At 42.3% G+C, this 21,962-nt stretch overlaps 1 protein-coding gene across 1 annotated transcript in view; it reads left to right on the forward strand.

Annotated features, from left to right (window-relative positions):
• Nucleotides 1-18,433, forward strand: part of LOC117510748 (polypyrimidine tract-binding protein 2-like) — a 92,898-nt gene extending 74,465 nt beyond the window's left edge. Inside the window, 2 exon segments of the mRNA XM_034170623.1 lie at nt 18,071-18,148; nt 18,301-18,433. Of these exon segments, the coding sequence (XP_034026514.1) occupies nt 18,071-18,148; nt 18,301-18,433 (211 nt within the window).
• The last annotated feature ends 3,529 nt before the right edge of the window (nt 18,434-21,962 follow it).

Genomic DNA, 21,962 nt, shown 5'->3' on the forward strand with positions numbered 1-21,962 from the left:
AACACTTTTTGGCGAAGAAATTTCAATACTGAATATTTACAACCCACCTGGCTACCCAACACGTCTTCTATCCGCTGCATCCTCTGAAGTAATTAGCCTTGGCACGAAACATACTATAACAGGAAGTGATCTTAACTGTCATCTTAACCCTGTTATAGATAAATCCCCACCAAGTAGACCCTCACTTTCCTCACATGTCAAGTTAGTTTTTTTGTGTGCATTTTGTGAGGACATGGATGATGCAGATGTGTGGAGAGCTCAGCATCTCACTGAAAAAGAATACACGTTGTCCTCAGGTGCTTCACACTCATATTCAAGGATTTTTGCTCCCCTGATCTTCATTGTGCTCTGTTTGTTGTTCAATAGGCCCAATTACCATTTCTGACCATGCTGCTGTATTTTTACAATATAAACTATCACACCAATTAGCTTGAAACAGATATTGGACATTTAAATCCCTTATATTGTCAGATGAGAGCTTTTCCTCATACCTTGGGGACGAGTTTAGGTTTTTCTACTCTACAAATTCCAGCTCTACTAATGACTCATCCCTCTTGTGGGAGACTTCTGGCTTCTAAACTAGTGGCTTCTTCACACAAAATTAAAGAAGCTTCTGCAATTCGATGTGCTTTAGACTCCCTCCTGACAACGTAAGCTTCAAATCAGATCAGGTTTGCAAAACAAAGACTATGAAAGTGGTGACAAAGCAGGGAAATATTTGGCATACTTAACAAAAAAAAAAGTCTGACTCTCAAACTATTGGCTCAGTTGTAGATAACCAAGGCAACCAATCCTTTGATGCTTTAGGCATTAATAACGCTTTTAAAAGCTTCTTCGAAAATCTATACAAATCTGAACAACAGCCTAACTCATGTCAGAAAATTAATGATTTCTTTTCCTTGCTCAACCTGCCTTGTATGTCAGAAGAGCAGAAAACTGCTCTTGATGCCACTGTTTCTTAAAAAAAAAAAAAAGGTACTTGATACCATTAAAAAGTTACAATCTGGTAAGTCCCCTGGTCCAGATGGACTTAGTGTGGCGTTATATAAAGAATTCCATGATATATTAATTGACCCTCTGTTGAACATGCATAATGACTCTCCAACTCCCTTAGAGAAGCAAATATTTCCTTGATGCTTAAAGACAAGATCCCTGAAGATTGCGCATCATATAGATCCATCTCATTATTAAACGTCGAACAGAAAAATTGTTCTAAAGTGTTAGCAGTCAGGTTGGAGAAAGTATTACCCATCTTAATTAAAGAGGACCAAACTGGATTCATAAAAGGTCAGAATTCCCATAATAACATGCGCCGTATACTAAATATAATTCAATACTTCCAACATCACTCCAATGGCCTTGTGCTCTCCCTAGATGCAGAGAAAGCATTTGACCGCATAGAGTGATCCTACTTGTTTTATACACTGAATAAGTTTGGTTTGGGAACAGTCTTTATAAATTGGATTAAAATCATGTATAAACATTCTCTCTCAGCAGTACTCACAAATGGATCGCACTCACCCTACTTTGCTATATCTAGAGAAACAAGGCAGGGGTGCCCCCTGTGACACCTGCTCTTTGCCCTTGCTCTAAAACCTTTGGCTGAGGTCATCAGAGAGCATGATAGCATTAGTGGTCTTCAAATTGCAGATACGGAACATAAAATCATACTTTATGCTGATGATGTTTTGGTTGTTATGACGGATCCAGAGACCTCTATTTCCTGCCTTATTGAGACAATCAATGTTTTCAGTAGTTTTTCGGGCTACAAGATAAACTTTACCAAGTCTCAGGCTATGTCTCTGGGCCTTTTTAATTTGCAACAAGCTTCTGTGAGATCTTTCCTCTTTAAATGGTCTCCGGAGGGTTTTATTTACGTGGGAATACACATAACTCCTAAATTCTTTGTTTGACCACATTCGGCTTGACCTGGAGAGATAGAACACATGTCCTATTTCCTGGATGGGCCGAATTGCGTTATTAAAAATGAATGTTCTCCCCAGGTTACTCTGCCCACTTCAAATGGTTCTGGTAATGTTGTCTCACAAGACAATTAAACAGTTGGTTTAGTTCCTTTATTTGGTCTAAAAGAAAGGCATGCCTCAAGATGGCCATGCTATGCCGCCCCTCAATAGAGGGAAGATTAGATCTTCCAGACATTAAAAATGACCTACTGAGCACGCATTTATGAATCATAGCTGACTGGGTGTATAATAAACCTAACTCATTATGGATGGATATAGAAAGTTTCATGTCTGAATGTCCATTAGCAACCCTACTGTTTCAAAGAAACATTTGATCCATAAGGCTCTCTTGCTCTAATCCGATTACTCTCACTACGGCTACAGCGTGGCAGATGGTAAGAAGCCTAGAAGGCTGCACAAACATAATGTCTATGTTTACACCATTATGGAATAAGCCTGAGTTTGTACCAGACATGACAAACAATAGATTTCAAAATTGGCCCCATCAAGGTTTATCTGAACTGAAGGACTTTTTTGAACGACATGTTCTTATATCTTTTAATCTGTTAAAAGGAGAATTTGATATTCCTTGGAGGGATTTTTATCAATATCTGCAGGCGAGGGATTTTATTTGTGGGAATGTTGCAGATTCTGTACATCAGGACATATCAGACAGAGAGGCAATTTTTTTTTTTTTACCAGGTCACCTGCCTCCATTAGAATATTCTGCTATATCCTTAAAAGGTACTCTACAGTTCACACCTCACATTTGAGGGAACTGTGGGAGAAGAAACTCAACTGTATAATTTTGGAGGGTGAGTGGAAAGATACCTGGAGCAATGCGAAAACTTTGTGTCTGTAATAGAGTTAGAGTGACTCAACTCATGATTTCCCACAGAGCCCATATCTCTCCATATCTTCGGCATAAATTTAAGTGTGATTCTTTCCTGTTGTGTTTAATTTTTAAAGTTGTATTTTGAACTGAAAAATGTCACCATCTGTATGGGCCACTGTTTACCACCTTATTTAGTCTTATTTGTTTATTGCGTGGGTTAAAAGTTCTCCGTCACCACAACGGATTTCCGTCATTTGGAAAATTTACCACACATGCGCACGTGGTGTTATGCATGTTTTGGGGCCGAAATATGATGTCAAAGCCTCCGTTCCCCTCCCTATCCCCCTCCCCAAGAAGAACCCCCCATCCTGTCTGAATGACCTCCGGCCAGTAGCACTCACTTCAATCATTATGAAGTGCTTTGAGAGAGTGATACTGTCTCACATTAATAACAGCATCTCGGACACCAACGACCCACTACAGTACGCCTACATGCACAACCAGTCTACGTCTGATGCCATCGCCGCCACCCTTCACATCTCCCTCTCCCATCTGGAAAATAAAGACTCCTACATTAGGATGCTGTTTATCGACTACAGCTCCGCCTTCAACACTGTCGTCCCCCACAAACTGCTAGCCCTCGGACTTCACCCCTCCCTCTGTGACTGGCTTTTCAACTTCCTGACTGACAGGCCACAGTCTGTCAGGATTGGGAGAAGGACGTCAGCCACCATCACCACCAACATGGGGACCCCACAGGGCTGTGTCCTCAGCCCCATCCTTTACACCTGTTGACCCACGACTGCGTTGCTTCCCACCCTAACAACACCATCATCAAGTTTGCAGATGACACCGCCGTGATAGGACACATCACTGGCAGAGACTAGGCGACCTACAGGAGGGAGGTGTACAGTCTGGTGACGTGGTGTGGAGACAACAACCTCACCCTCAACAGAGACAAGACCTAGGAGATGATAATGGACATGAGGAAGAAGAGGAGGCCTCAACAGCCGCTGTTCATCTGAGGTCTTGAGGTGGAGAGGGTGAGGAACTTCAAGTACCTGGGGGTCCACATCAGCGATGACCTCACCTGGACATTCAACACCACACAGGTGGTGAAGAAGGCTCAGCATAGACTGTATTTCCTGAGGAGGCTGAGGAAATTTGGGATGGCAGCCAAGATCCTCAGCAAATTCTACAGCTGCATCTTTGAGTCATTCCTGATGACCTGCATCACTGTGATTTACGGCAGCTCTACTGTGTGGGACCACAAACACCTGCAGAGAGTGGTAAAGAAGAGATCACCAGGACCCCACAACCCTTTCTGAAGTGCATCGACCACGGCAGAGTCCACAGGAGAGCTGTCTCCATCATCAAAGAACCCACTCACCCCCAACATAAACTATTCACACTCCTCCCCTCAGGCCGCAGATTCAGGACGGTGAGATGCAGAACCACCAGGTTCAAGAACTTCTTCTTTCCCACCGCCATTAGACTGTTAAACAGCTGAACACTCCCCCCTTAAGGACAGAGCCACCCATCACTGGTCACTTTGTCTTCCATTGGACACTTATGTCGACTCGTTAGCAGACTTTTAATGAGCCTTTCATTGGATTCAGGTGTGTTGGAGCAGGGAGACCACTAAGAGTGTCAGGAAGGTCTCAAGGACCGAACTTGGCCACCCCTGGCCTACATTCACCAACTTGTTCTGCATGTTTTAGAAGTGGAATGAAGTTGACGGGGTTAACTATGTGACATCAGTACCTGTTAAGTAAAAATAGGACATTTCCTGTTACCTCCGGGGGCGGTATGTGTTAGGTGGGAAGTTAATATATGCAGACGTTCAGGGCGGAGCCCTCAGCTCCAGCAAGTTTGAAGGATCTAAGATGAAGTATGTGGGCGTGACAGCCGTTCGAAGTGAAACGGCGTGCTCCGAAACACTCGCCAGAGTTTGACGAACCCTCGCAGCCATGCCTTTTGACATACAGAAATTCTTTTGATAACTTTTGATCAGCATGGGGTCATGATGATGTGTACCAAATTTGAAGTCGATTGGATGAAATCCCTAGGATGAGTTTGTTAAAATGTAAGTGGTGGAAATGGCCAAAAATGGCAAAAATTAGCTCAAAATCGAAACTTAAAATCAAAATGGCCGACTTCCTGTGGACATTTCACCATGACGTCAACAGACTTTTTTGTGCGTCCCAGCATGCTAAGTATGTGTACAGAATTTCATGAGGCAACGACAAAAACCCCAATGTGGAGGGTTTTTTGAAAAGTTGTAGGGGGTGTTATTTCGCCATTTCACTGCGACCATGTGTGACAACCCCAAAATATCAAAATTCGGATGCGGCCGGACAACTTTGCAAAGTTTGGTGAGTTTTTGAGCATGGGAAAAGGCCAAAATTAGGATTTCAAATTGCACAGAATAATAACTAGGACTGCAAGCAGTCATATATGGGCCCTTGTGACGCGCAACCGCCTACCCAGGCCAGCGCATCCCCTTGTGACTAGATGTGGGCAGGTGCATACAGGGGCAGACCCTCATAACACAGTACAAATTTCAAGCAAATCAGACAATGCATGAAGAAATTATGACACGATGATTGTTCATCCACTAGGGAGCACTCAGTGCACAATCAGAGGGGCCACGTGTTAAGGGGCTGACCCTCATTACACGTGAAGTTTCAAGTCAATCAGGTAATGCATGAAGGAGTTATGAGAAGTTGATGGTTCATCCACTAGGGGGTGCTCAGAGCACAGAGGGGCCAGGTGTGTTGAGGGGCCAACCCTCATCACATGTGAAGTTTCAAGTCAATTAGGCAAAGCATGAAGGAGTTATCATGATTTGATGTTCCATGGCCAAGGTTCAAAATGGCGGCACCATGGCGACCACACCCTTCGACATAGAGAAAAGCTTTCGATAACTTTTGAGACTGATTGTGCAGTCTCTGGATGATCTGAAAGAAATGTGAAATGCATTGGACAAAATCCCTCGGAGTTCGTTCAAATACAACATGTGGAAATCAGGCCGAAATAACAGTGAAAGTGAAGTGAAATGGCGTGTGAAGAATAATCATAAATAAATGATAATAATAATGATAGGATGTTGTCCTACGCGGCCCTAATGAAAATGTATTGCTTTAACCCATGGTTTATTGTCTCTTTGTATGAGAGTGTGTATAAAATGAAAAAGGCAATAAACATTTTGAAAAAAAAAAGTGTGCAATAATTCTTTAAACAAAATTAGGCAGGTGCATACATTTGGGCACCCCAACAGAAAAAAATACAGCCACTAAACACTATAGCTTCCAATGAGAGTCTGGATTCTGGGTGAAGGTATTTTGGACTATTCTTGTTTACAAAACATCTCAGATTTGTTGGTTTCCGAGCATGGACAGCCCGCTTAAAATCACACCACAGATTTTCAATAATATTCAGGTCTGGGGACTGAGATGGCCATTCCGGAATGTTGTACTTGTTCCTCTTCATGAATGCCTTAGTAGATTTTGAGCAGTGTTTAGGGTCGTTGTCTTGTTGAAAGGTCCAGCCTCAGCGCAACTTCAACTTTGTCACTGATTCATGAACATTTTTCTCAAGAATCTGCTGATATTGACTGGAATCCATGTGACCCTCTACTTTAACAAGATCCCCAGTACCTGCACTGGCCACACAGCCACATAGCATGATGGAACCACTTCCAAATTTTACTGTAGGTAGCAAGTATTTTTCTTGGAATGCTGTGTTCTTTTTCAGCCATGCATACTGCCCCTTATGTCCAAATGACTCAGTTTCATCAGTCCACAGCACCTTATTCCAAAATTAAGCTGGCTTGTCCAAATGTGCTTTAGCGTACCTCAACCAACTGTTTGTGGCGTGTACACAGAAAAGGCTTCCTCTGCATTATAGCATCATACAGCATGTCTTTGTGCAAAGTGCGCTGTATAGTTGGACAATGTACAGAGACACTATCTCAGGGCTATGAGAACTCCGCGGCTCCGCAAAATTCTGTGGATTCCATCATGGGGAGGAAGGGGGGTGTTAGTGTTTTACTCTGTAATTGTTATCGTCACTGAGTTTTTAAAATGTCTATCGCAATGTTTTCTTTTTTTATGACACAGTGCAAGTTTTATAAGACCCTGGTGGTCCGCAGACACTGATCTGTGTGTTACAGATACAAATCAGTGTCCTCGGATCCGCAGAGTTTTGAGGAGAAAAAAACCTGGCTGTTGCGACAGCTGTCATAAAGCGAGACTGGTTGGTTGCTGCGGCGACGCTGTGTGTCTCCTGTGCGAAGCTTAAGCTAAAGGTAACATGTGGACATCGCAAACCTTTAGAGCTCTAAAGTTTTTAAAAGAAGACTTGTGCAGCATGTCTCTGTCATGGACCGACGTCGGACAGAGAGAAGGTGGCGAGAAAGACTTTGAAAAAGTCTGATAAGGACAAGAATCCGTGGAATTGTCGCTGGCTTCATGAACATACCTGAAAGATAAACGGGAAACGCGAACTGTGCCCTCAGGAAACACAGCAAGACTTTTTCTCTCTCTGGAAATAAACATTGTGCTGTTCAAACAGGATTTTAGATAAGATTATGTGACTTTTTTCATTAATCTGGACTTTCTTTCATTGGAAAAAGAAACTGGCTTTAAATGGATTTACATGAATTTACACAAGAATGTAAATGAGTTTTTATTAATGTAGACTTTTTTCATGGGAAAAAGACACTGGCTTTGAGTGGATTTACAGGAATTTACACAAGACAAGCTTGTATTTTACAAGCTTTAGCTGTGGTTGTTGAAATGCTCTAACAGTCTTTTCTGTCTTCATGAATTTCATGTAGTTTAATTGGTCTGAGTTAATGCATAATTTGGTTTACAATTAAAAGGAAAATCATTCCAGGTCCTACTTCCACATCATATTCTGTTATTTCAACATGATCATTGATGGTTCAAATGAAAGGTTGAGTACAGAGTCATTTAAATATGCACTAATTTTGAGATTTTCTGGTCCAGGAGATGCTGAAAATGTATCATTAAATAAAAAAATTAATTTGGTTTCTGGGATCCCATGGGGCCTGTGCCCCCCAGACCCCTGCAAATTTTCCTCAGATCTCACAAATTTCATTTCACAGCCCTGCTGTCTGCAGCAAGGTCATGTTGTAGGTCTTTGGAGCAGGTCTGTGGGTTGACTACGACTGTTCTCACCATCCTTTGCTTCATCTTACCTGAGATTTTTCTTGGCCTGCCACTTCTGGCCTTAACTAGTACTGTGGGCTTCCATTTCCTCACTATGTTCCTCACAGTGGAAACTGACAGCTGAAATCTCTGAGAAAGCTTTTTGTATCCTTCCCCTAAACCATGATGTTAAACAATCTTTTTCAGGTCATTTGAGAGTTGTTTAGACATTCCCATCTTGCCACTCATTAGAAGAGATGCAAAGAGGGGAATCATTTACAAATGGCCACCTTAAATACCCTTTCTCATGATTGGATTCACCTGTGTAAGGAGGTCAAGGCTCAATGAGCTTGCCAAACCAATTTTGTGTTCTTATAATTAGTGTTAAATGTATTCAAATCAATAAAATGACAAGGGTGCCCAAATTTATGCACCTGCCTAATTTTGTTTAAAGTAGACCTGCATTGAAATAAATGTGGTCAGATCTCAGAAATAAATTTCTGATATGTATTTATAAGACCCTTATGAATGCAGTAAAGTAAATCTGCAAGCCCAAATTTGTATTTCAGCGAAGAAATCTTCATTTAAAAATGACAAATTTGCAGCTAAAATTTTGCCCTCAGCGAAAACTGTTTGTACATCCGGGTCATTGCAGTGACGTCCTGCAGAAGACGGTGCTCTCCCGCCTTCAGTCAGATCCCGCATTGAAATTGATTTTATCTGTTAGTAATGTTACTGTTATACACATCCTGGTTTCAGCATCCAAAAGTAAGCTGCAATGAATGTGAGATACATCTCTGCATGGTCAGATCAGCGGCGACATCGACAGCGGGCGACGTTCTTCCCCGACGCCTCACTCTCTGCCTCCGATGCTCTTACTGAGTCTGCGTGCTCGGTAAACGCTGAAGCGGGCCACTCGCATCCCCCCCGTGTCTGCTGTGCAGCCGGCACCACGTCCCTGTCTACTGAATGGAGGTGCAGCCAACTTGGCAAAAGTCCAGAGACTACGCTCGCTGTTTTGATGCGGAGCGCCGGTGACACCTGTTGCTGCAAGGACAGATTTTCCACAGCGCCGCACGTCTCGGTAATCGGAGCCGCAGAGCTCCATGGTCGCTGAGAGAGGTTTATATCTTTTTAATGACTTGAATTTTTTGCGGGTCCTGCCTCCGTACCCCGCGACGGTAACACAGGAGGTGAAAGACAGTAGATTTTCAATGCGACACCACTCAATCAAACGGGCGTATGAAAAAGTCCCCCAAAATAATTTTCAAGCACAAATAAAAGAAATGTGTACTCACCAAACGTGCTGCAAGACAATATGAAGTTTTAAAAAAAGTAGATCCTTCCGTGTAAGACATGAAAATGGTGCAGATGCAAACTGACGTAAATCCACAAATTACAGTTGGCGCGCGCAATGCATGCTGGGATAGGGTCTTTTCCCTGACGTCTCGGCAGTGTCCCTGATGTGGTGACAGTTTTGTGGAGGGCTAAATTTTAGCTGTAAATTTGTCATTTTTAAATGAAGATTTCTCTGTTGAATGACAGATCTGGGCTTGCAGATCTACTTTACTACATTCAGAAGGATCTTATGTGTCAATATGTCATTTTTTGGTCCAAAGATCTGACTGCATTTATTTCAATGCAGGTCTGCTTTAAATAGTTATTGCACACTTTCTGTAAATGCTCGAAACTTCATTTTACTTCTCAAATATCAGTGTGTTCGTCTGCTATATGATATATTTAAAGTTTCCTTGGCTGTATTTAGCATCATTTTCTTGCTAAAATGTCCGCCCTAATTTAATCTTCATCATTTTATTAGATTTTATTTATGAGAATGTCTAGGTACATTTTTCCATTCATCCTTCCTTCAATTATATGATGTTTGCCAGTGCCATATACTTAAAAACAGCACCACACCATGATGTTCCCATCTCCAAACTTCACTGATGGTATGGTATGGTGTTTTTGGGGTGAAGTGCCATTTGACCTCCAGATATGGTGTGTATTATGGCATCCAATTTTGATCTCATCAGACCAGACTATATTCTCCCAATATTTCCCAGGCTTGTCTAAATGTTGTGCAGCAATCAGTTGTACCTGCTAATTCTAGGTATTTCTGAATTTATTTATTTATTTGTTTGTTTTATTTGACAGGGACATTGCAATCGAACATGCGTGCATGCATAACTTCGATCACAGTGAAATTGGGGAGAGCTGACATTTGCCATTTGGCGTGCGTTTGTCTTTTGGTTCAAGGATGAATGCCGCCAAAATGGAACATTGATAGGACTAATATTTTTGGAAAAACTACAGATATTAGCTCACGTTGCTAACTACATTCTAGACTCACACGCCATTCCAGCAGGGGGCGGTAAATCATATTTATATTAAAAGCACAAGTGCATGCATGCGTGAGTTTAAGTAAATTCAACATAAGTATATAATATAATTGTAAATACATTAAAAATACATTGTGGTCCATTTAAAAATCAAATGAAACAACAGAAGTAATAATAAAATATAATAATAAAGCATCATTAACCGAGCGCGAGGTCTGTACGTGAAAATATCAGAAAGGGGGGTGATATTACCGTACAGACCAAGCAGTGAGGGTAATAATTTGTTTATTATATGGCTATTACATATATAAGCACGTGAACTTATGGTATCATCCGAATATGAAAGCTGCTGACGGTGTTGGGCTCGTAGTTGGACTTGTTCGCTTTCTTCACCTCCGTGAACAACTTGTTTACAGATGGTCCGGTCATTAGCTGGTAAGCTTTCTATCTCAGTGTTTTTTCTAATGTTGTTTTGATAATTATGCAGTATGTTCAAGTCCAGCTTGTTTTTCTAATCATGTTTTTAGCTTTCTGGTTTGTAACAGATGTGATACGTGTTCTGGACCAATTGTCATGGTACCCGGTCTAAAAAGTAAGTCCCTTTGGCTGCTCCCTTGTTTTGCACTTGGGGTCACCACAGCAAATCCAAGGCGGATCTGCGTGTTGAATTGGCACAGGTTTTACGCCGGATGCCCTTCATGATGCAACTCCACATTACATGGAGAAATGTGGCAGGGGTGGGATTCGAACCGGGAACCTTCTGCACTGAAACCAAGTTCATTAACCACTTGGCCACCACCCCGTGTCATGGTACCTGGTCTTATATGGGAAAATATCAGACTGGAAATTAGCCAATCAGAGCCAGAGCGCACGTTGCATTGCAGCCATATAATAATAGTGTGTATATGATAACAACACCCTACACATTAAGACAGTAAATTAACATTTAAAAATGACATAATTAACAGGAAGTAAAAGGGTTGAGTACTTCTTCGAAAAATCATTCAGCTCTAATGTTCTAAAAACATTCTAGAGTCACATGCCATAATAATGCACCATCACATGGGTCCAAGTCCTCCACTGCTTGGCTATCCAGCAAAGGCCTCAAAGATGGCAGAATGACATGGCCCCTAGGGTGCCAATGCATTATATGGGAAAAACTTTCTGAATTTACTTGACCTCAGTCCCTAAAATTGTTCCACTTGAGATAAATACTTGGTTGACCTATTAGCATGATATGTCTTATTTTAGAGGTAGCTCTATGCTTAATAATATAAATCATAGTGCTTGTGTTCTGCTGCAGGACAAATTTAATAGCAAGCTTCTGACTTTGCCATGTTGGTGTTGTATGGCTGGGGGGGCCTGGCTGCTGGTTTGTTTGCCTTTTGTTTCCTCCCAGGTGGCATGCATTTGGGACTGAGTGGCTGTGTTGCTGAGGCTGTTAGGACTTCACCCTGATCACCTGCGACTCGTCAGGACTCACAGCTGAGGTGCATCTGGAGGGATTGGAGTATGTTGGCATTTAAGACTGAAGTGCACAGTGTGCATTTGCCAGAGACTCGACCTTGTGACCAGACGGGTGAGATCGTCGTCTCGGGAGCCATCTCATCAGCAGCGGACGCTGAGAATGTCCAGGTTTGATGCACGGTCTGTGAAAGAGGAGAGGGTGAGGTCTCACGCTCGTCAGCACACTTCCTGAGGTACGTTGGATTTTGTGACTAACAGTTATACAGTCAGTAAATGTGGTGTCCCTCACACCTTATTGTATTGAGCTGTATGTTAGTCATGTATCAGCTTCCACTGCTGTGGTGATTTGTGAACGAGATGTTCCATGCCTGCAGGTTGGAAGCTGATCAGTAATCAAGCCAGGAAGTGTTTGCTGTTTGTACACCTTTAAGTGTTCTGTGTGTAGAGTGTGGACTCACATAATGGTTCCTTCTTTCACAGACTCGGTTGTTGCGGCCACCTGGGGGGTGTCGGCGGGGTCCTTGGGTCCGAAACAGCTTCTGGCTCCGGACCATTAGCGCTGCTGGGAGCGCACCACGCCAGACCGCACTTTTTATTATTATTATGGTCACTGTTATGTATTAAATTCAGTTAACCTTTGTACCGTGCTCTGCTTATTTCATACTGGGTCCTTCAAACGCTGGTCAGTTCTCCGAGCTGCGTCCGACACATAACAGTAGTCTCTGGCCAAACACCACGGACCCAGCGGTAGCAGAGACGGTTACGCGCCGGGAAGGCGGCAGCAGACGTTCAGTGGTTATCCGGATCAGTTGCGGGGCTCTCCGCCCGGAAGGTGCGTGTTTGAGAACCCATTACTGGTTACTAATTTGTGCTCTCTTGCAGCCGTGTCCTGTGTTTGTGCCTTATCCGTGGGTCGTGGTGGAGTGTGACTGGCGACAGCTTCGCGTCACACTCCGACCGGATAAGAGGCTTAAACGGGAGCTGCAAGAGTGCGTTTGTAATGGGTTCACGCGCACGGCGGAGCTCTGTTAGCACGGGTCGCTGGGCTTCCTGTGCTACAGTCGTAGCCCCGTTTCCCCGGATAAAAGGTAACTACTGCGTCTGTTGTTTCAGCTCCGGCGTTCTTTAGTTGAGCACTTTTTGGTTGTTGCACACAGCTGCGCACGAAGATGCAGCTCGTTTGTTTTTTGTCACCAAAGGGGGTTTTTCATTTTTTAGCACTCTGGTTCCCCCTTGTGGTGACTGAATCACGGTACCGTCAAGCTCTTGAGTAGGAACAGGTGTGTTCCATTTGGTTGAGCTTGACGGTATACCTCACTGATTTGTTTTGTGTTGGTTCATTTTGTGTGGGTGTTTTTTGAGTGGGTTTTTGTGTGGGCTTTTGTTTTTTTTTGTTGTCCACTGTTTGTCTGGGGGTGCGATCCTGCAGCCTTTGCTACACAAAAAAAAAAAAAAGAAAAACAAAAAAAAAAAGAAAAGACGGGGACCCAAAGAACTGTGTGTTGGTCTGTTTTTTTTTTTTTTTTTTTTCTTGTTTCTTTTTGTTTCACATCCCCAGGATTAGGTGGAGCGGTCCCCTGGGGGGGTGATGGGGTGGTATTCGGGTTGTTTTTTTTTCTCTTTGTTTTTTGTTATGCCCTCTCTTCTCCTCTGACTCCAGCCGGGGGTGCCGTAGTGTCGGCATTGCTGGAGGGGTGCAGTTGGGTTGTGCTGGGCGTTTCCCAGGTGGCCTCTGCACCCGGGAGGGGAGGGGGGGGGGGTTTTGGGGTTTTTATTTTGTTTTCCCTCCCCCAGTTTCCGCCCTCAGGGTTTGACTGTGGTGTCCTCTGGGGGGGAACGGGCGTTGGGTCCATCTAGCCGTGGGCGGCCGGGGCTGGGTCCATTGGTCGTGTGGGGAGGCGTCTCCTGGGGTTGACGAGTGGTCCTCTGGGGGGCGCTGGTAGTCCCCATGGGTGACGGTGGATCCCAGAGGGACCTCGGCCGTGGTTATTACTCCTGGAGTTGGCGAGTGGCCCTCTGGGGGGTGTTGGTCCCGGCGTGTCGTTTGGGGGGGGGGGGGGGGTGTTTTAGCGTTTTTGTTTGTTGGGTTGTTTTTCCTTTCTCCCCTTCCCTGGGGTTTGATGGGACGGTCCCCTGGGGAGGGGGGGGGATGTTTTGGTTGTTTTGTTTTTGACTAATCACACATGTTTTGGTGAAAGGCTGACCGCACAGGTGTAGGAACTCCTGGCCACACCTGTGCTAAGACTGTTAGAACCAAGGGCAAATATGCAGCCAGTTCGGGCAGTCTGTTGGAGGACGAGCGCGGACGTGGTTTCCAGCCATGGTCCCTGGAGGGGGGTGTTTCTCCTGGGCCAGGTGTGTGTGGTCGCCGGGAGGCTTCCCGTGAGGGTGGGGTACTGTTGTATGGCTGGGGGGGCCTGGCTGCTGGTTTGTTTGCCTTTTGTTTCCTCCCAGGTGGCATGCATTTGGGACTGAGTGGCTGTGTTGCTGAGGCTGTTAGGACTTCACCCTGATCACCTGCGACTCGTCAGGACTCACAGCTGAGGTGCATCTGGAGGGATTGGAGTATGTTGGCATTTAAGACTGAAGTGCACAGTGTGCATTTGCCAGAGACTCGACCTTGTGACCAGACGGGTGAGATCGTCGTCTCGGGAGCCATCTCATCAGCAGCGGACGCTGAGAATGTCCAGGTTTGATGCACGGTCTGTGAAAGAGGAGAGGGTGAGGTCTCACGCTCGTCAGCACACTTCCTGAGGTACGTTGGATTTTGTGACTAACAGTTATACAGTCAGTAAATGTGGTGTCCCTCACACCTTATTGTATTGAGCTGTATGTTAGTCATGTATCAGCTTCCACTGCTGTGGTGATTTGTGAACGAGATGTTCCATGCCTGCAGGTTGGAAGCTGATCAGTAATCAAGCCAGGAAGTGTTTGCTGTTTGTACACCTTTAAGTGTTCTGTGTGTAGAGTGTGGACTCACATAATGGTTCCTTCTTTCACAGACTCGGTTGTTGCGGCCACCTGGGGGGTGTCGGCGGGGTCCTTGGGTCCGAAACAGCTTCTGGCTCCGGACCATTAGCGCTGCTGGGAGCGCACCACGCCAGACCGCACTTTTTATTATTATTATGGTCACTGTTATGTATTAAATTCAGTTAACCTTTGTACCGTGCTCTGCTTATTTCATACTGGGTCCTTCAAACGCTGGTCGGTTCTCCGAGCTGCGTCCGACACATAACAGTTGGCACCACATACTTGAGTTAATTATGGCAAAGGTGTATCATGAACTATTGTCTTCCTCAACTGGTCCACATATCAAACCCTTTGAGCGTATCTCATCTGCATGGAAGAGCATTGACAGGGGCCAGTATGTCACTGGAATGGAAGATGAGATTGTTGCCACAGAGCTGCAACCACTGCAGAATAGTCTCCCTGGGAGGGGATTATGTTGTGGTGATTTCGGTCAGTCGGTTCCCATCCCAAAAAGGATATAAGCATTCTGAAATCAACTCCTCTCACACTTTTAGGAGGAATTTTTATGAAACTTGGTACAAGTCCATGTTATTAGTTAGTAATATACATAATATCTTTTGAGTTGAGCCAGTTTTTACCAGAGTTATGGCCCTTGATTAACAAATCTAGACTTCATGAGTGGGTGCCTGCATTATGACAAACTCCTCTCACATTTTTAGTCAGCACTTTGGGAAAACCTGGTACAATTCCTTGTTATGGGTTCGTAACCCGCATATTTTAATATCGTTCAAGTTGAGCTCATTTTAGCAGAGTTATGTACCTTGAATATCAAAGCTAGACTCCATCAGTTTCATACTTGGGTGCTTGCATTCTGAAATCAACTCCTCACACTTTTAAATGGTTTTTCATGTAACTTGGTACAAATCCTTGTTATAGGTTGATAATACACATATTGTAATGTTGTACAAGATTGACACATTTTAGATGAGTTATGGCCCTTGATTAACAAACCTAGACAATGCCAGTTTCATGGGTTGGTGCGTGCAATCTGAAATCAACTCCTTACATGTTTTAGACAAATTTCTTTAAAATTGGTACAAGTCCTTGAAATGTTAGCAGAATGTAGCAAGCACTTGTAGCAAAACAGCATTTGCCAGCAGGGGTTTGATTTGGAATAGAATGCTCAGCATTCTCAATGTATTTGTGGGTATAGAAATAAAAGGTTTTGTAAGTAGTTTGGGCTTTAGTCAGTTTTTAAACACACTGCTATAGTTTTGAACACAACTATATCTGTACTCTCTATAGACATGTATGCTACTGCACCCCCCCGATTTCATAATCATATAAGGTTAATGGAATAATTTAGTCAGTCTTACAGAGACAGAGTTGAGCCTGATTTTTTTTTTTTTTTGGTAGTTTTTCTCATCGTCACTGCACCTGTTCATCTGGGTTCCTCTGCCCTTCCCCCAATCCTGCAGTGAACCCTTATGAATGTTGTATGTTGTATGATCTGCATATTGATTTAGAGCAAATTTTATACTGGAGGGTTGATGTTCGCACTTTTTTCCAAGCATCAAACAAATTTACGAAAGCTGTATTTGGGTTACAAATAGTTACCGATATGATTTATACAAATTTATGTTCATGCACAATGTCAATCAACTCCAGGTTTGCTCAGTTGCTAACTGACCACAGGAGATGAAAAATAAAACGGAGGCAAAACTAGTTGTTGATGTGCTTGTTGTTCTTGCAGTCTGAACTATACAGTAGTGTTCAGAATAATAGTAGTGCTATGTGACTAAAAAGATTAATCCAGGTTTTGAGTATATTTCTTATTGTTACATGGGAAACAAGGTACCAGTAGATTCAGTAGATTCTCACAAATCCAACAAGACCAAGCATTCATGATATACACACTCTTAAGGCTATGAAATTGGGATATTAGTAAAAAAAAAAAAAAAAAAGTAGAAAAGGGGGTGTTCACAATAATAGTAGCATCTGCTGTTGATGCTACAAACTCAAAACTATTATGTTCAAACGGCTTTTTTAGCAATCATGTGAATCACTAAACTAGTATTTAGTTGTATAACCACACTTTTTCATGATTTCTTCACATCTGCGAAGCATGGAGTCAACCAACTTGTGGCACCTTTCAGCTGTTATTCCACTCCAAAATTCTTTAACAGCATTCCACAATTCATTCACATTTCTTGGTTTTGCTTCAGAAACAGCTTTTTTGATGTCACTCCACTAGTTCTCAATTGGATTTAGGTCCGGGGGATTGGGCAGGCCACTCCAAAACATTAATTTTGTTGGTTAGGAACCAAGATTTTGCTTGTTTACTAGTGTGCTTGGGGTCATTTTCTTGTATAAACACCCATTTCAAGGGCATGTCCTCTTCAGCATAAGGCAACATGACATCTTCAAGTATTTTGACATATCTAAACTGATCCATGATTCCTGGTATGTGATATATAGGCCCAACACTATAGTAGGAGAAACATGCCCATATCATGATGCTTGCACCACCATGCTTCACTGTCTTCACTGTGAACTGTGGCTTGAATTCAGAGTTTGGGGGTCGTCTCACAAACTGTCTGCGGCCCTTGGACCCAAAAAGAACAATTTTACTCTCATCAGTCCACAAAATATTCCTCCATTTCTCTTTTGGCCAGTTGTGTTCTTTGGCAAATTGTAACCTCTTCTGCACGTCTTTTATTTAACAGAGGGACTTTGCGGGGGATTCTTGCAAATAAATTAGCTTCACACAGGCGTCTTCTAACTGTCACAGCACTTACAGGTAACTCCAGACTGTCTGTGACCATCCTGGAGCTGATCAATGGGTGAGCCTTTGCCATTCTGGTTATTCTTCTATCCATTTCGATGGTTGTTTTCCATTTTCTTCCACGCGTCTCTGGTTTTTTGTCCATCTTAAAGCATTGGAGATCATTGTAGATGAACAGCCTATAATTTTTTGCACCTGTGTATAAGTTTTCCCCTCTCCAATCAACTTTTTAATCAAACTACTCTGTTCTTCTGAACAATGTCTTGAACGTCCCATTTTCCTCAGGCTTTCAAAGAGAAAAGCATGTTCAACAGGTGCTGGCTTCATCCTTAAATAGGGGACACCTGATTCACACCTGTTTGTTCCACAAACTTGACGAACTCACTGACTGAATGCCACACTACTATTATTGTGAACACCCCCTTTTCTACATTTTTTTTACTAATAGCCCAATTTCATAGCCTTAAGAGTGTGCATATCATGAATGCTTGGTCTTGTTGGATTTGTTTGGATTCCATCTTTTTTTTTTTTTACAGACAAGATGTGGCTGAAGATGACCTACGGCTCCTGTTCTCCAACACTGGAGGCACTGTGAAAGCATTCAAGTTCTTCCAGTATGTAAAAACTGTTTTCAGTCCCCAGTGAAAAGAGCTCAATCATAAGTTTAACTTGACATTGGTACAGTCCATATCATTTTGAATTTTTTGTTCTAGTTATTCCAGTGAGTTTTTCAAGAACTTTTCAACACTTCAATTTTTTTTTTCAGGGATCCTAAAATGGCTTTAATCCAGATGTCATCTGTGGAGGAAGCCACCCAGGCTTTAATTGACCTTCACAACTACAATATGGGAGGCAACCAACATCTGAGAGTTTCCTTCTCCAAGTCCACTACGTGCTGACAGTATGTGTTTGTGGTTAGCTGCTCAGCACATCATTAGACAGTCTGGACATTTTAGGACCATGTTAATCAGGTGATTTGATTGAAGCAAGTTGATTTCATTCCATGATAAGAGACTGAACTCTACCTTGATGTGTATCTCCTTCATGAGGAACAGTTGAATTTGGTACAGATAGTGCATTCTACTCCTAACTGTATCTCTGTATTTGTATTTGTTGACATGATTGTTCCTTGACATGATAGTATGAGTTTTGTTTATTAGTTGGAAAGATACTCATGTGCCTTACTTGTCTGTTTCAACTGTCCCTGTATCTAGACGTGTTTGTGTTTAGCCTTTTGTGCTTTAAGTTGAAGTGGTATTATTTGCCATTGAAGAGAATTAAATCTGTTTTGACGTTTTCAGGCACCTATTTTGTTTTTGTTAAATGTAGTTTTAAATTAAGTTAAAATCTCAAGCTTCCTTTTTAAGCAGCCTCTGACTGCTAGTAAAAGTAGAATTACATTTGATGTGATTACATAATTCATGCTTTTAATGATCACAATGTGGTTCTCTGTATTTTGTTTTTAAGCTTTTTTTTTTCTTGTAGCCTTTAGATGTAATTGTCAGTGAAGGTGGTTTTCTATGCACGTATAATTATACTAGGGTCTTGGATGATAAAGTATTGCATGCTGTGGAAGACAGTCAGGATGAGTCCATTGTGACAGTTTACTTGAGAGGGCTACTCACTTGGACCAAAGTTTGTGTGCCTTCCATTCCTTCAGTTCATATTAATGGGGAGGAAAAATTTAAACATTTGTTACATTTCAGAAGAAGAAATCATTCCTAGAATTTTAACTTGTCTTTAAATTCAGAGAGACAAATATTCACAAAGGGTTGGAGGATGTTTTTTTCCTTTATTTTGAATGAAATCTGAAGTTTATACACACACGTGTCCTATGGGGAGGGAGGGGAGGTGTCACATGGTATCCTGCTTTTGAAATTTTCCCTCTGGTGTATTCTGCGTTACTTCTGTAGCATGCTGAATAAATCTTTACATTCAACACTCTCATCTTTCTTCAGTCTATCCACTCTTCTACAGATCAGCTCCTTTCTGAACCCTTTTTATGTCTCAACCATTATTTCTAAGGCACATTTAAAATGACACCAGCCAACCAAAGTGCTGTACAAATAAACTAAAGCGGGTCCCAAATTATGTTCAATTATAAGTAAATAAGTTAAAAAATAACAATAAAATTGCAGCAGGAAATAAAATAAATAAGAACAGAATTAAAAAAAATAGAATAATGATTAAAAGATAGAGGTGCAACTGCTCATTTTGGGAACGCCAGAGAAAACAAGTAGGTTTTTAAAGACTTAAAAGTCTTTAGGGTCAGGAACGTCCTCATATTGAAAGGGAGACTATTCCAACGATGGGGGCAGCCGCTGCAAAGGCCCTGTCAACTCTACTCGAAAAATCTCAATCAATCAATCAATTTTTTTATATAGCGCCAAATCACAACAAATAGTTGACCCAAGGCGCTTTATATTGTAAGGCAAGGCCATACAATAATTATGTAAAACCCCAACGGTCAAAACGACCCCCTGTGAGCAAGCACTTGGCTACAGTGGGAAGGAAAAACTCCCTTTTAACAGGAAGAAACCTCCAGCAGAACCAGGCTCAGGGAGGGGCAGTCTTCTGCTGGGACTGGTTGGGGCTGAGGGAGAGAACCAGGAAAAAGACATGCTGTGGAGGGGAGCAGAGATCGATCACTAATGATTAAATGCAGAGTGGTGCATACAGAGCAAAAAGAGAAAGAAACAGTGCATCATGGGAACCCCCCAGCAGTCTACGTCTATAGCAGCATAACTAAGGGATGGTTCAGGGTCACCTGATCCAGCCCTAACTATAAGCTTTAGCAAAAAGGAAAGTTTTAAGCCTAATCTTAAAAGTAGAGAGGGTGTCTGTCTCCCTGATCTGAATTGGGAGCTGGTTCCACAGGAGAGGAGCCTGAAAGCTGAAGGCTCTGCCTCCCATTCTACTCTTACAAACCCTAGGAACTACAAGTAAGCCTGCAGTCTGAGAGCGAAGCGCTCTATTGGGGTGATATGGTACTACGAGGTCCCTAAGATAAGATGGGACCTGATTATTCAAAACCTTATAAGTAAGAAGAATAATTTTAAATTCTATTCTAGAATTAACAGGAAGCCAATGAAGAGAGGCCAATATGGGTGAGATATGCTCTCTCCTTCTAGTCCCCGTCAGTACTCTAGCTGCAGCATTTTGAATTAACTGAAGGCTTTTTAGGGAACTTTTAGGACAACCTGATAATAATGAATTACAATAGTCCAGCCTAGAGGAAATAAATGCATGAATTAGTTTTTCAGCATCACTCTGAGACAAGACCTTTCTGATTTTAGAGATATTGCGTAAATGCAAAAAAGCAGTCCTACATATTTGTTTAATATGCGCTTTGAATGACATATCCTGATCAAAAATGACTCCAAGATTTCTCACAGTATTACTAGAGGTCAGGGTAATGCCATCCAGAGTAAGGATCTGGTTAGACACCATGTTTCTAAGATTTGTGGGGCCAAGTACAATAACTTCAGTTTTATCTGAGTTTAAAAGCAGGAAATTAGAGGTCATCCCTGTCTTTATGTCTGTAAGACAATCCTGCAGTTTAGCTAATTGGTGTGTGTCCTCTGGCTTCATGGATAGATAAAGCTGGGTATCATCTGCGTAACAATGAAAATTTAAGCAATACCGTCTAATAATACTGCCTAAGGGAAGCATGTATAAAGTGAATAAAATTGGTCCTAGCACAGAACCTTGTGGAACTCCATAATTAACTTTAGTCTGTGAAGAAGATTCCCCATTTACATGAACAAATTGTAATCTATTAGACATATGATTCAAACCACCGCAGCGCAGTGCCTTTAATACCTATGGCATGCTCTAATCTCTGTAATAAAATTTTATGGTCAACAGTATCAAAAGCAGCACTGAGGTCTAACAGAACAAGCACAGAGATGAGTCCACTGTCCGAGGCCATAAGAAGATCATTTGTAACCTTCACTAATGCTGTTTCTGTACTATGATGAATTCTAAAACCTGACTGAAACTCTTCAAATAGACCATTCCTCTGCAGATGATCAGTTAGCTGTTTTACAACTACCCTTTCAAGAATTTTTGAGAGAAAAGGAAGGTTGGAGATTGGCCTATAATTAGCTAAGATAGCTGGGTCAAGTGATGGCTTTTTAAGTAATGGTTTAATTACTGCCACCTTAAAAGTCTGTGGTACATAGCCAACTAACAAAGATAGATTGATCATATTTAAGATCGAAGCATTAAATAATGGTAGGGCTTCCTTGAGCAGCCTGGTAGGAATGGGGTCTAATAAACATGTTGATGGTTTGGATGAAGTAACTAATGAAAATAACTCAGACAGAACAATTGGAGAGAAAGAGTCTAACCAAATACCGGCATCACTGAAAGCAGCCAAAGATAACGATTAACGATACGTCTTTGGGATGGTTATGAGTAATTTTT

Source organism: Thalassophryne amazonica, chromosome 1, assembly GCF_902500255.1.
Source record: "Thalassophryne amazonica chromosome 1, fThaAma1.1, whole genome shotgun sequence".
Classification (NCBI taxonomy): domain Eukaryota; kingdom Metazoa; phylum Chordata; class Actinopteri; order Batrachoidiformes; family Batrachoididae; genus Thalassophryne; species Thalassophryne amazonica.